A 15,143-nucleotide genomic window follows, 5' to 3' on the forward strand; every position below is an offset into this window, starting at 1 on the left:
GGCAGCTCATGAGTGAGAATATCCAAATGGCCAACGAACATGAAAAAATTACTCTCATTTGTAATTAGGGAAATAATTTCTTTTTTTTTTTAAGTTTTAAGTGACAAAGTCTCACTGTGTCACCCCAGGCTGTTGTGCCGGGAAGCAATCATAGGTAAAACAAATCTTAATGCCCTCACCTAACCCGCTAAAACTAAAAAGTCTGATATTCACCAAAGGTTTGCAAAAGTGAAGAGCACTGAGCACCCTCATATACAGCTATCCTGTGTGTAAACTGATAAAAACTGTTGAAAAACAATCAGGCATGATAAAGTTTGAATTCACATACAGTTGTCCTTTGATATTCTGCAGGCGGAGGGGGTTTGGTCCATAGGTACCCCTGAGGATTCTGAGGAATGGCTTGGTATGCGCATGTAACCTATACATATCTTCCAATGTACTTTAAGTCATCTCTAGATTACTTACATTATGATGAAAATGCTATGTAAATAATTGTTTACTGTATTATGTTTTATTTTTATTGTTTTTTTTTCTGAATAATTTCTACCCACAGTTGGCTGAATTCACTGATGCTGAACCCAGAGGTTACAGTGGGCTTCCTGTATTCTATGACAAGGGATCCATTCATACGTAAAAGGACACATGAGTTCCAGTATACATGTCCAAGCGTGTTCTGAGCAACACTGTAAGAGGCCCAAAGTGGAAACAACCCAAGTGCCCATGAACAGCAAAACATTTATACCATTGAATGCCTTACGGCAAGGCAACAGGATCAAGTACAGCTAGACGGAACAATATAGATGAGGGAAATAAAACACAAAATACATTAAAATATAAAAAGCACAATTCTATGTATATAAGGTTACATAACATTTTCAAAATCAGCAACATTTTAATTAATTTAATTTATTTAGAATTCTCCTGCAGAGGAGTTTTCTCTCTTCTCTCCAATGTGTTAATTTATTTAATTATTTATTTACGACAGCACAGATTCATATTTTGTATTTTGGAATATGATATAGTAGTATTTTAGTTTGTTCCTTAAATTGTTCAATATGTGGCCACTGGGAGCTGTTTTATTGGTTTTTGTACCACATTAAAATTACCCCATCAATGCTTTTGCTTGTTTTCTATTTCTCACATCATTTTCCAGCACTCCAAGATGCTCTAGGCCCTTTCTGTATATTTCCTTTCCAGATCTAGAAACTGTATTTCTTCATTAGTATTGCTAAATTGTTTTTTTCTTTAAAAGTGTTAGATTTCAATTTTATTAATCATCTTTTTAAAAAAATATCATCCCTTTTGTTTACTTGTAATTCTATTTTTAATGTTTTATTCTTTTGTTTTGGTTTTGCTTTACTAATTGCTTGACTTCAACATAAAAAAGTTTTAGAAATGTGGTTATTAATTTTCAAATAAATATGATTGGATTCAGGTTTTTTATTTTTAACCTTCAATATTATTTCACTGAGGTCCAGATGTACTCAAGTTATTGACCTATGAAATTTTAATTGACATTTATTTTGTAGTCTTGTATTGTGAAATTCTTGTGTTTTCTACACGTTTTTGGTTGTTGCAGGTTATATGATCAAAATTGTTGTTTGTTGTGCAAATTATTATAGCATTACTAGTTTTGTTCTCTGCACTATTGATTTCTGAGAAAACGGTGTTACGGGGAAATAAAAACTCCCATCATGAGTGCAGATTTTTCAGTTTTACCTTATAACTCTCAGTCTTGGCTTTCTATGTGTCACTGTTGTGTGTTTAGGTGCGTTAAGTTCATCACTGTCATGTTTTCCTAGTGAATTTTCTTTTCAATAACTATAAAATGTGCTTCTTTGATCCTATCAATATACTGGATATTAATATTGCTACCCTAGGTTTCTTTTGTTTAATATTTATCTGGATTGCCTGTTCCTATAAATTGACCTTTAATCAGTTAGCTTTGTTCTTAAGATTGGTTTAAAATTAGAATAATAGGGAGGGGCATGGGAGGGTGGGACGTCTAATTTAAACCCAGCCCAGTGATTACATTAGCTGGGCGCTGATTAGGTTAGGATGTTGCCCAGGGATAAAGCCAGGATCTTTGGGACCTGGCTTCATTTGGAGTTCAGCTACCAAGAGAAAACCTTCCTCTGGGTCCTGGAGTATTTGGCCTGAAACTGAGAATTTGAAAGTTGCTGCTCCAGGGCGCTCCCTGCGGAGCTCTGCCGCCAGCCTCTCCGCCCGGCCTTTCCCGGCGTCCCCACGCGGGGCGCAGCCGCGAGAAAGGAACGCAGGTCACACCGTCAGCGCCCAGAGCAGCGCCAGTTTCCGGGCCCGGCCTGCTCTGGGAGCCATGAGCTGCGGCCGCCCCCCTCCCGACGTGGACGGTATGATCACCCTCAAGGTGGACAACCTGACCTACCGGACCTCTCCCGACAGCCTGAGACGCGTGTTCGAGAAGTACGGGCGCGTGGGCGACGTGTACATCCCGCGGGAGCCCCACACCAAGGCGCCCCGGGGCTTCGCCTTCGTCCGCTTTCACGACCGGCGCGACGCGCAAGACGCCGAGGCCGCCATGGACGGGGCGGAGCTGGACGGACGTGAGCTGCGGGTGCAGGTGGCGCGCTATGGCCGCCGGGACCTGCCCCGCAGCCGCCAGAGAGAGCCACGCGGCAGGTCCGGAGGCGGCGGCTACGGACGGCGGAGCCGCAGCTACGGACGGCGGAGCCGCAGCCCCAGGCGGCGACACCGCAGCCGATCCCGGGGTCCCAGCTGCTCCAGGTCCCGCAGCCGATCTCGCTATAGGGGTTCTCGCATTAGCCGGTCTCCCTATAGCCGATCTCCTTACAGCCGGTCACGCTACAGCCGCTCTCCCTACAGCCGATCTCGCCACAGGGATTCTCGCTACGGCGGATCTCGCCACAGCTCATCTGGTTACAGTAACTCTCGCTACGGCCGCTCTCGCTACAGCCGATATCACAGCAGCCGGTCTCACTCGAAGTCTGGGTCCTCCACTAGCTCTCGCTCTGCATCAACCTCCAAATCGAGCTCTGCGCGACGATCCAAGTCCTCCTCGGTCTCCAGGTCTCGCTCACGGTCCAGGTCTTCATCTGTGACCAGGAGTCCTCCCCGGATATCCAAGAGGAAATCCAAGTCCAGGTCGCGATCCAAGAGGCCCCCCAAGTCTCCCGAAGAGGAAGGACAGACGTCCTCTTAAGAAAATGATGCATCAGAAAGCAACATGATGGAGGACTTGGGGAAAAGGATCACATACTCAGTCCATGGAAGCAACGTCCCTGGAAGAAGGGGCTGCCTATTGAAAAGGTTGTGTCACACTTTTCTACCTTTTCACCAGTTTGAAGCTTTGCATCAGGTGGCAAAATTCGTTCTATGCGCCGTTTTGTTGTTATTCACATTTTCTTGTAACTTAGGAGGTGAACGACCTAAGATTGCATTATTGGGTTTGTATATTTGAGGCAAAAATTTATTTTTATTTCTATAGTGACGACTGTTTTGGTTTGAAATGAACAGATTGGTAACCTAATTTGTGGCCTCCTGACTTTTAAGGAAACGTGTGCAGCCATTACACACAGCCTAACGCTGTCAAGACATTGCTTCAACATTGCCTTCATTCCTTAAAGTTAAAAACCTACAAAAGGTGGTGTAAATTAATATGGATAATTTTATTTACCTCCAGGTCTAAAAGGTAGTATGACCCAAATTTGTGTAAAGATTTTTCATGTGAAAGGACTGGGTTTTTAGCAAACACAAGTCTAATCTCTTTTGTGTTTTTGTGCACCAGGCCCGGCTGCGTAGCAGTTGAGTGATGCTGGTTAGCTATTAAGGTGGCCTGTTGCAGTGCAGAGTGCTGAGCTGCTTCCTGTTTTCTTCTGATTGCTCCTGGGGAAAACACGCCTTGTCCTGAAGAACAAATGGCTGTCCAGTTTATTAAAATGCCTGTCAACTGCACTTCCAGCCACCCAGGCCTTGCAGATAAATAATGGAGCATGCAGTGAGCACATCTAGCTGATGATAATCACACCTTTCCCCCCGTCTTTTCTGAAAAATTGTAACTCTGATCATATCAACATGTATGAACTTAAAATATGGAGAATGTTATGTAAGAAATGGTTTATAAGTTTGTTGAGTACTTAAAATGTGTATCTTTTTGATTATGAATTTTTTACGCTAACCATTGTTTCTGTAGTTAAAATTGTTTTCTTGGTGTTATCTTTTCTCAAAATTAGAAACTTTTGATGGAAAGTAGGTTGTTTTATTTTCTGTATGACTTGTGGATATTTGTACTTTTGAGAAAATTAGCACCAAGTGTTTCTCAAAATATAATTTTTAAAAAATCCTTAATAGGCTTTTAGCCATGTGCTTGTTTTATCACAATGCAGTTTATTTGTAGTTTCTCTCTTTTCTCCTCATACCTATGGTTTTTTTACCTCTAAAATTATTTTCAGATAATCCATTTTTGGCTTTCATTATTATCCCTACTGGATGTTATGTGTTCTTTTGCAATTGTTTTTGCTTATACCTTTACTAGCAAAGGGAAAAATAACAATTTGATGTCTATGATCTAGTGACAATAGGATTATATTGGAGCCAGTTGAATAAATTTATTCTTTCAATCATATAGATCTTCATTAATATTTTTGACTGAATTATCAATTAAAAATATTCCATTTCCTTTGTGAAGAAACTGCTAAACTCAGGATTCAATTCTTGAATGAACTGGCAAGGTGGCGGTGGTCTGTAGATATAAATCCCACATTTTGTTGTTACAACAGTTAGTAGTTAATATTGTTTTCATATATAGACTCCAGAATCTAAATTTTACCATAATGACATTTCTTCTGGTCATGACAAATGTGATATTTTACCAATATAAATCTACGTAGAATCCAAAGATACATACAGAGCAGTCCTGTCTGAGAAATAAAAAATCAGGATACCCATGGCATCGTAGTAGCCACTCACGTCCAGCAGGTGGCGAAGGGAGGTGAGGTATATTTATTAAATGGGACGGAGTGGGACGGGTATGGGGCAGCCCTATGGGTAGGGGAGCATTGTCAATTTCCGGGGGTAGTATGAGACCCAGGCGTAGCTGGAGTTTGCAGCTTTGAAGCAAAAATATCTGTAGAACATCTTAAACATGTGACCAAATATGATGTTAAAATCAGCAGCTTTTTATATGTTAAAAACTTTGAAACCTAGGGCCGGGCGTGGTGGCTCACGCCTGTAATCCCAGCACTTTGGGAGGCCAAGGCAGGTGGATCACCTGAGGTCAGGAGTTCAAGACCAGCCTGACCAACATGGTCAAACCCTGTCTCTACTAAAAATACAAAAATTAGCCTGGCATGGTGGCGCGTGCCTGTAATCCCAGCTACCTGGAGGCTGAGGCAGGAGAATCGCTTGAAACCGGGAGGCGGAGGTTGTGGTGAGCTGAGATCATGCCATTGCACTCCAGCCTGGGCAACAAGAGTGAAACTCCATCTCAAAAAACAAACAGAAAAACAACTTTGAAACCTAGGAACAGTTTTGGACCTGTTGGAGCAGAAATGTGTAGTTGTCATTGAAGGTGTGAACATACCCTACCTCTACCTCTACATGTGGAAGACCTGAACACACGGAGGACGTGAACCATGGAGAAGAGTGATGTGACATGTTTTGCATTTTATTAGCACCGTGATCTAACCAACTGAGCTAACTGGCCACACCATTTTATCCTTTATAATGATCACTATGAGGGCTGAGTGCAGAATGGAGTGTATGTGGTCAAGAGTGGAAGCTGTGAGGCTATTGCAGTAATTCAGAAAGAAAGGTGACAATTGCTTAGACTTTGGCAGTGGTGTTGGAAATGGACATAAATAGACATATTCAGGAAATATATTGATCTTAGATCTAATAAGACACATAATAGATTAGAAGTAGGGAAATTAATGAAAAAGCAGAATTAAGGATGACTTCTCACTTACCGGCTTGAAATGCTAAATGGATGAGGGTGCTGTTTAGTGAGTTGAGGAAGACTGGGGGTGGTGATGGGTGTAGAAATTGAGAAAGGAAAATCAAGAATTTCCAGAACTTTCAGAGTAATGTTAAATACTTTCCTTGAGTGGGTCAGTCATCATTTGTAAGTGCATTTCTAAAAATACTGCTTAATTTTGTTTTTGAGCTTTGTATAAATGAAATTTTGTGTGTACTGATTATTTTGCTCAATATTATGTCTTTAAGATCTCTGTATTGTTGCATGTGGCTGAGTTTATTTTTGATGCTGTGTAGTGTTTTACTAATAAATAAATCGTAATTCAGTTTTTATTGTTCTATTTGATGGACATCTGGGTTGTTTCCCATTTTAGTTACTTTGAATAAGGAAGCAATGAATATTTTTATACATATAACCTGATGTACATGTGTATATACATTTCAGTTATCAATCCCAAAAGTGCATTTGCTGGGCTATAGGTCAAGTACATGTTCAATGTTATTATATAATTTCAACTATTTTCCAAAGTAGTTCTACCAATATATACTATTATCATCAGTTGATGAGAATTACAGTTGCTCCACATTCTCATTAACACTTGTTAATGTAAGGCCTTTTAATATTTGCAAATCTGTTGGGTATATAGTGGTATTTCATTTGGTTTTAATTTTCTTTACCCTGATTACCAAAGAAGTTGTACCTTTTTTTGTTTGTTTGTTTTTTTGTCACTTGGATATCCTCCTTTATGAAGTGCCTTTTAAAGAATTTGTCCACCTTCCTATTGGGTTATCTGTCTTTTCTTAACTATTTAAAAGGATTTTCTATGTATCTGGATCTGTTCTCCATAGTTTGCTGGTTCTCAACCAATTAAATCAGTATCTCTGGAAGTGGGACGTAGGCATCAACACTATTTTTAAGTTCCCAAGCTGGGCATGGTAGCGCATGCCTGTAGTCCTAGCTACTCAGGAGGCTGAGGTGAGAGGATCCCTGGAGTCCAGGAGTTTTAGGCTGCAGTGAGCTATGAGTTTTGGAGGGGAAAATATTCTAAACCATAACAAGGACCTATCATTACCATCTGAGATGGGAGTGGAAAATTAATCTAATGATATTCAGATAACAGCTTTGTAAGGTACTAAAATTGTGTGTGTGTCTGTGTAAGTGTGTGAGTATGTGTGTGTGTTGACTTCTGTTTCCCTGCAGCAGTAAGAAGTGAAGCCTTTGTTCTCTCTTTGGGGTAGCAAGGAAGTAGGCAGGTAGGGAGATTTTAACTCCCTCTTCCACCAGCATGGAAATTAAAGAATAGGGTGGGTGAACATAGAGGTGAAGAAGATGGGCCGAGTCCCAGCCGTGTACTACAGAGAAGGAAGGAGACTTGAGGAAGCCTGCTTGGGTCTAGAGGGGTCTGGGGGACTTAGTTACAACAAAGGCTCTGTGCTGTTCCTCACTGGGTGCCAGAAAGGACGTTCAGAGAGGGATTTCTCTTTTTCACAGTATAACCAGAACTATGGTGTGAGGTTCTGGATGTCGGGGAAAATGTCCCCTGTTAGGGTACTGTGTGGGAGAAGCTCCACCCACCTCCTATTAGACCTCCTGATGTAAGATGGGCCTCAGGTTAGTGGGTTAGAGAATGTTTCTGGGGACTGGAGCCTTGCCATTGGCCAAAGAAAGCAATCAGTCCCTTAGGTGGTATTCAAAGGGTAGAGAAAACTCTGTTGTAACTGGAGTTACAGAAATCTTTTGCAATATCTGAGATAAAGCGTTAAAAAGGTTTAAGTAACTGTAGTGGAGGGCCCTGTGAAAGGAGTTCATACTGCTGGACTAGATTCTCAGATTGGCTGCCACAAAACAGAAACGTTGCAATGAAGCTGAAGGCCAGTCCTGAAAGCATGCGGCTTTCTAATCCGAGTTCTCCCACTGCTTTCCCGTCTGTTCCCCTGCATTTCTGCATCTTGCTGCCACTTCAGTCCTCCCATCAGTACATGAAGGGTCAAGAGGCCTGTGCCAAAGTGGTGACTGTGATGAACCAAGATAGATTTCCCTGGGCCCAGGCCACTCCTTATATTGGCACCCGGCTGTGCAGCAAGCTTCCCTGGCATGGCTCCAGGGCTGCCAAGGGTTTCCTTCCTCGCTATCAAAGAGAAGGTGACTCCCAGGAACGTGTGCCTCTGTTTGTCTATTACAAATGACCTTGCATCCTTAGTACGAGAAATTCTAGGAAGGCAATTACTCTGGATAGTAATAATGATTCTCTGTTAATCATTCCTTCCATCACCTCCTCCCTCACAGCCTCTTATTTTTCTTTTAGTGATGAAATAAATAAATGATGATGTGGTTTTATGTTTTCCCTCTAGTCACAAACTCAGCCCATCCATTGGTGTGCTGTGTATCATGCATACAAAGTTGATTCTGAAGTGTGATGTGTTTAGTAAAGCAAACCTTTCCCTTAGTCACCACTTCTACCTTTCCAGCAGTTAATTACAGAGGAAAACTGGATGTAGAGCCAGCTGAACAGCATTTGAACCTGGCCTTGCCACTTTGTGGTCATGTGACTTTCAGCAAAAAATCATTGATTTTCTCTGAGCTGAAATTACAGGGCAGGATTTTTGTGAAGATATTGTGCGATGTAAATATGATAGGCATGTAGGAGGTGCTCGATAGATTCGAGCAAGAATTCTGTGCATCTCTGCATTCTCCCTACCTCCAGGATAAGCCCAAGGGCAAGGACCTACTCTCATATCCTTTATTTCTGCAATGCTCAGTTATACCACTGTCCTCACCACCACTCCCACAGCCCTACTCATTATTTTTAAATTAATGAATTTTATTTTTTAGAATAGTTAATGGCAAAACTGAGAAGAAGTTAGAGTTCTTCTATAGACCCTGTCCCCACACATGCATAGCCTCCCTCAGCAACATCCTCCACCAGAGTGGTGCATTTGTTACAACTGATGAACAAATTGATGAACACACCATTATCACCCAAAGCTCATACTTTATATTAGGATTCAGTCTTGGTGTTGCACTTTCTTTGAATCTGGACAAATGACTCACAGTGATAAGTATCCACCCTTATAGTATCATTCAGAGTAGTTTCACTGCCCTAACACATTCTCTGTGCTCCACCCATTCATCCCTCCTTAACCTCTGGCAACCACTGTTTTTACTACCTCTATAGTTTTGCCTTTTCTACAATGTCATGTAGTTGGAATCATAGAGTACCCTTTCAGATGGGCTTTTTTTTTCACTTAGTAATATACATTTAAATTTCCTCAATGTCTTGTGGCTTGAAAGCTCCTTTCTTTTTATTGCCAAATAATATTCCATTGTCTGAATGTATCACAGTTCATTTATTTATTCATGTATTGAAGGACATCTTGGAAGCATCCAAGTTTTGCAATTATGAATAAAAATGCTGTAAACTTTTATGTGCAGGCTTTTGTGTGGGAGAAAATATTCAGCTCATGTGGGTAAATACCAAAGAGCTCATTTGTGGAATTATACGGTAAGAGTGTGTTCAGTTTTGTAAGAAACTGCCAAACTATCTCCTACCTATTACTTTCACTAGTAGGAAACTTCTTTTTTTCTCATGATCTGCCCACGTATTTGTACAAAAGTTCACACACACTTATTTGCAGATTCCTCTCCCTGTTGTATTTGGCCTTGTTGCAGTGTTGCCAGGGCAAGGTCAAGATTTCAAAAACAATCAGGAGCCAGAAGAACCAACCTTTCTTCAGAACTCCTACACTAGCTTATTGAGCAATCTTTCAGTAAATCATCTCTTTCCTCTGGCTGTTCACTTCCTTATTTGGGCAAAGGGAGCTCTTAGCTATTTGCACCTGTGCTAGAGTTGGCACACAACAAGTTCAGACCAAAGCAAACACAATTTGTGCTAAATAAATGTTGGCTATTATTACTATTACGTATAAGCCCACATTTGTAAGATGTGCATTAGAAACTATACTTGAATGCACACTAGCAGAGGTTGGTGTTCAGGTCTTGACTCTAAGATTTATTTTAAAATTTTAACTGTAGGTTTCGACTACCTGGTCACACTAAATTATTCATAAAGATTAACCATTACGCTAACTATTTTGTGTATGTGTAAGAAGTCCTTTCCAGATATTTAGAAATAACTTCACCCTGACATTTATTTCACTGAGCTGTGACCATATAGAAATTAGAAGTTGGGGTTTTGTTCAATGTTTGAATTACCTATCATTGCTTTAAGTAGAAAACCACAAACAGTTGCTAGGAATTGGCTGCAGAGATAAGTGGGAAGGAAACCCATCTGAATTGAACAGAACCAGGCTAAGGAACAGCCCCTCACTCCAGCTGCCCTGCGGATCCCACTCTGCTCACCAGCCTCTCAAAATGAAGTTTCTAACATTCTCTTGTTGCTCCTCATTGCCACTGATCTGTAGCAACTGTCGGAACCTTCTCACTAATCTGCAGCGAGTGCTGGATGTTATGGAGATAAGCAGTTTCAGGTAGACAAAGGAGGGCAAGACCTGAGCACTGTAGGGAAAGGGCATCATTGTTACAGGTGCCACCTTACAAAATGTAATATTTGTACTACTGGTATCCTGGCATTCAGTTTCCTTATGTTCTAACAGTTTCCTTGTGTTCTAATAGTTCAGGGCCCTCCACCCAAAAAAGTACCACACCCAGGCCTGTAGATCTCTGAGAGCATCTTTTCCTGTTCTCACCACAATCTTTTATTTATTTATTTAATTTTGAGATGGAGTCTCGCTCTGTCACCCAGGCTGGAGTGCAATGGCACAATTTCTGCTGACTGCAACCCTCGCCTCCCGGGTTCAAGAGATTCTCCTGCCTCAGCCTCCTGAGTAGCTGGGATTATAGGTGCATGCCACCACACCCAGCTAACTTTTGTATTTTTAGTAGAGGGGGGTTTCACCATGTTGGTCAGGCTGGTCTCGAACTCCTGACCTCATGATCTGCCTGCCTCAGCCTCCCAAAGTGCTGGGAGTACAGGTGTGAGCCACTGCGCCCTGCCAAAATCTTTTAATTTTTTTGACCCATCCCTCAGGCCTCTTCTTAAAAGATTCAGATTGTGTCTGTCTGTGTATTTCAGGGCCCATTTATTCATTTACTCATTCAATAAATGTTTACTGAGCACCTACTGTTCCAGGCTCTGTTCTTGGAATTGAGGACACAAGAGTGAAAAAGACAAAGAAGTTTCAACTCTCTTGGAGCATCTATTCTCATTATCAAGAGTGGTATAAAATAACATGTCAAGTAATTGTAAGGACTATGAGGAAAAATAAAACAGAGTAAGGGGTTAGAGAGCAACAGAGGCTGCTTTATCTGATAGAATGGCTGGCAAAACCTCTGGGGGATGCGGTCCTTGAGCCTGTGACCACGGGAATGGGGCATCATTGTGGGCAGAGGACAAGTGCAAATGCCCTGAGATAGGAACATGTGCTCACAGATTAGCAAAGGGGCGGGCATGTAGGAGTGAGGGAGTAGGAGCCAAGGCAGGGATCTAAATGGGGGGATGAAGCAACCATAAATGTCTTAACTCAGTTAATGCATACTCCTCCAGAAACCCCTGAGCAGTTGGAGTGGCTGATGTTTCAGGTAAGCAGGGGGTGGAGGAACTTGGGGACCACAGAGCTTTTGAAAGCGCTCATAATTCACAACCATCCCTGTGAATGGCTCTGTCTTTCCTACCAGATACAAATCTTATAAGAGAAGGAATTATACTTTTTAGTTCCCTGCTGTGTCAGCTAACATGACATGTATCTGACTCCTACTAGGCACTTCATACTACTGTCGAATTGGATTGGACTCTAGCAGTCACAGCAGATCCCTGGCATTCACTAACCTAACAATGGTCACTTCAGCTGCTTATGAGCAACCTCAAATCAGAGGCTGCAGTAGGAATTTCCTGGAAAAACAGCTACTAGGTGGGAGATCAGGTATGAGAGTTGAACAAGCAATAGATTTGGAGTATTAAGGCTATGCACTGGAAAACCCTGGCTCCAGATAAGGATAATATTTAGAAAAGTGCTAGGATTAGGAATTTGCCAAGATCTCAGGATCCATTCCTTGTGAATATCGAGTGTCTACCGAATAAGTTTCTCCCACCTGAGAAACTCCTTAGGAACCAAGTGGCCTAACCTTGCCTCTCATGATGATGTCACCTTAATTATACTTACACATGGCCATCTAAAATTGTAAGTACTTTATTTTACCTATAGTTTCATGTTGTTGATTAGATCAGATTAATACAACTGACTGTTGTCTTTCTCTTTTTCCGTGCAGTGAGAAGTCAATGAATATTGTTGATTAAATGAATAAATGACCTAAAACATCAATAAAAGTGAAAAAAAGGGCTAGCATAATAAGAAATAGCTAAAATAAATAGTTCCCTCTTATAGCATTATTACTTTCACATTATCTTTTAAAATAAGATAACCAGTACTAAGCAGGGGTTGAAATAACTTGAAGAGCCAGAGAATAAATCCTTTCTCATATTTGAATAAAAGATTTTCATTCATTCATCCATCCATTCATTCATTCATTCATTCAACAAATATTGTTAATTAAGTACTCTCTCCATGCTAGGCACTGTACTAGATGCTAAGGATAGAACATAAGATGGAGATTATAGTCAGCTTGGATAGAGACACAGACAAGCAGGTGCTCTCACCATGCTACAGCTTCTTCTAAGAAACCATAGCAATATCCAGGCTCTCCTCCATGCTGCTAGTTTCAGAACCCCTGGAGAAATGTGTCTTTTGTTGGGAGCAGTCAGCCTCAAGTTCAGTGCCAAAGCTACACGGGCTCTTAGAGCTGCTTCAGTCCATTCCTGTTCTCACTGCAGCCCTTTTGATCACTTTCTCCCAATCATGCTTGACAAATGGACACAGATCACCCTTCTGGGTAGCAATGGCTGCCTTAGGTACCTATATTCCTTTCCTGTCAGTTCTGCCAGGCACAGGATGAGCCCGTAGAGGTATGGGGGCTGGTTTTTGTCTCCCCATTGGCTGCCTCACTCTAGGAAGTGGGTGTGACTTACTGTCAACCCTCTCCTTTCCTCTGTCCATGCCATTGACATTACTTGGCTCCTTTAGGGAGCAGGGTCATTTAAATACCATTTGCTATGTTCCATTCTCTCTTCCCACTATCCAGCACCCTGCCATATACTGAATGTGTCCCACCAAAATTCATATGTTGAAACCCTAATCCCCAAGTGATGGTATTTGCAGGTGGGGTCTTTGGGAGGTTTTTAGGTCATGAGGGTGAAACCTTTATAAGTGATATTAATGCCCTTAAAAGAAGAGATACAAGAGAGATTTCACTCTCTGTCACGTGAGGACATAGCAAAAAGATGGCTGTCTGTAAACCAGGAAGAGGGCCTTCATCAAGAGCCCAACCATGCTGACACCTTCATCTCAGACTTCCCAGCTTTAGCACTGTGAGAAAGGAGTGCTTGTTACTTAAGCCCCCTAGTCTAAGGGAATTTGTTATTGAGGCCAGAGCTAAGACAGCCCCCAAGGAATGCTCTAGGGGAGTGGGAAAAAGGAATAAAGAAAGAAATTATGAGTATCCATGATATGCCAGGAACTGTGTCTAGCACTTTCTATACCTCATTCATTTCCTCTCCCAATAGCTCAGTCTGTGGAGTTTTGAACCCTCGCTCCACTATTGATTAGCATGACTGTGGGCAAGTGAGTCACAACTCCAAGGCCCAAGTACCTGGAGAGACAGAGCAGCAGGGTCATTATTAGTATACACCCTGTGTCTAAACCCAGCTCTGCGCTTGTAAACTGGTGGCTTTGGCAAACAGCTTCATCTCTGTGTATTTCAGCTCCTTCTTCCCTAAAATGGAATGATAACAGCAGCACCCAGGACAATAGGGTTGTTGTGAAGTCTAAAAAGCTAATATAAACAAGATACTTTGAGTAGTAAAGAACCCAAGGCAAGAATGAGCAATTATTTCACATCTTGTTGTTGAATATTTTTAAAAAGTGTAACTTGAGCATAGTGTTTGGCAGGAAGAAACACACATCAAAGTCTTGCTATTATTGATGTTTTAATTATTATTATTTTATTATTTTAATAGTAATATCATTACTTTTACTGCTATTGCCATTGTTACTTTCAGGCTTGGAGGTGATAGATCTGCTATCTTCTCTATGGAAGTACTTGAAGAGAGGATGACAAAGCACAAGTCCTCCAGCTCCTTGTCACCAAAGTATGGGCTGGGATCCTGCAGCATGGGCATCACTTGCAAGCTTGTTAGAAGTGTAGAAACTCAGACTCCAGCCCTGACCTATGACTCAGATCTGCATTTTTAACTAATCCTCCCAGGTAAATCAAGGACAAGTTTATGGTTGAGAAGCACTGCTCTGGCACATTGGTTCTCAGCCTTGGCTTCCCATTAGAATCGTATTTGAAACATACTAATGCCTGGGCCCCCATCCCCTTGCCCCGCAAGAAATTCTGTTTTAATTGGCAGGAGTACAATGGTTTAAAAGCTCCCTGAGTGACACTAACATGCACTGAAGGTTGAGAACCACCCATCTAGCATTTGGTCCATGGGGGGTTTGCCTGCAGGCGTAGATGGGAGTCTAGTTTCTTCAGCAACTGCCAGTGAGAGTTCTGGTTTGTTTTCCTTCTTTTCAGGCCCTAAAGGAAGTGGAAGTACAAAGGGACATGAAGAGGGCACATTCTTCTCTCCCCGCACCCACCCTTCCCCCGTCTTCATTCCAGCTAAGAGGACACGTGACAAGGCTCGGACAGGCTTGTTGGCCAATGTTTCTGTTTCTCTGTGTTGCTCGTCCCAGCATCCAAGCTGTACTGGCTGGCCGTGTCTCTCTCACTCAAGTCACTGTGCCAACTGGGCTTGGCTTTTCTGTGGTGGAAGCTTGTTTCTCCTTGAAATAAGGTCCTTCTCCTTGCTTTTCTGTTTTTGCCCATGGCTCACAGCACCCAGAAGTTGCTTGGTTGGAGAAAACTCGACCAGAGATCTCCTCTCTACCTCTCAAGTGAGACTCTTGACCCCTGATGGAAAATTCAAAATCCCAGCAGGCTCTGGCAAGTTATCTAAGTGAGTGTTGCTGTCAGGACAATGGCTCCTGCCTCATGATAAGGCCAAAAAATTGGGCAGTGGAGGTGACTATTGTTGTGTGGGGATGAGGGC

The 15,143-nt window shown here is 42.0% G+C and overlaps 1 protein-coding gene across 1 annotated transcript; it reads left to right on the plus strand.

Annotated features, from left to right (window-relative positions):
* The first annotated feature begins 1,988 nt into the window (after window positions 1–1,988).
* Window positions 1,989–6,302, plus strand: LOC104658617 (serine/arginine-rich splicing factor 8). The gene is made up of 2 exons (XM_010358687.2): window positions 1,989–3,309; window positions 3,788–6,302. The coding sequence occupies exon 1, from the start codon at window positions 2,339–2,341 to the stop codon at window positions 3,200–3,202; it is 864 nt and encodes a 287-aa protein (XP_010356989.1). The 5' UTR covers window positions 1,989–2,338; the 3' UTR covers window positions 3,203–3,309; window positions 3,788–6,302.
* The last annotated feature ends 8,841 nt before the right edge of the window (window positions 6,303–15,143 follow it).

This window comes from Rhinopithecus roxellana, chromosome 15, assembly GCF_007565055.1.
Source record: "Rhinopithecus roxellana isolate Shanxi Qingling chromosome 15, ASM756505v1, whole genome shotgun sequence".
Taxonomy (NCBI): Eukaryota; Metazoa; Chordata; class Mammalia; order Primates; family Cercopithecidae; genus Rhinopithecus; species Rhinopithecus roxellana.

Excerpts from the sequence above, each read along its gene's own strand:
- LOC104658617 (XM_010358687.2), top strand. The coding sequence starts at position 2,339 with ATGAGCTGCGGCCGCCCCCCTCCCGACGTGGACGGTATGATCACCCTC.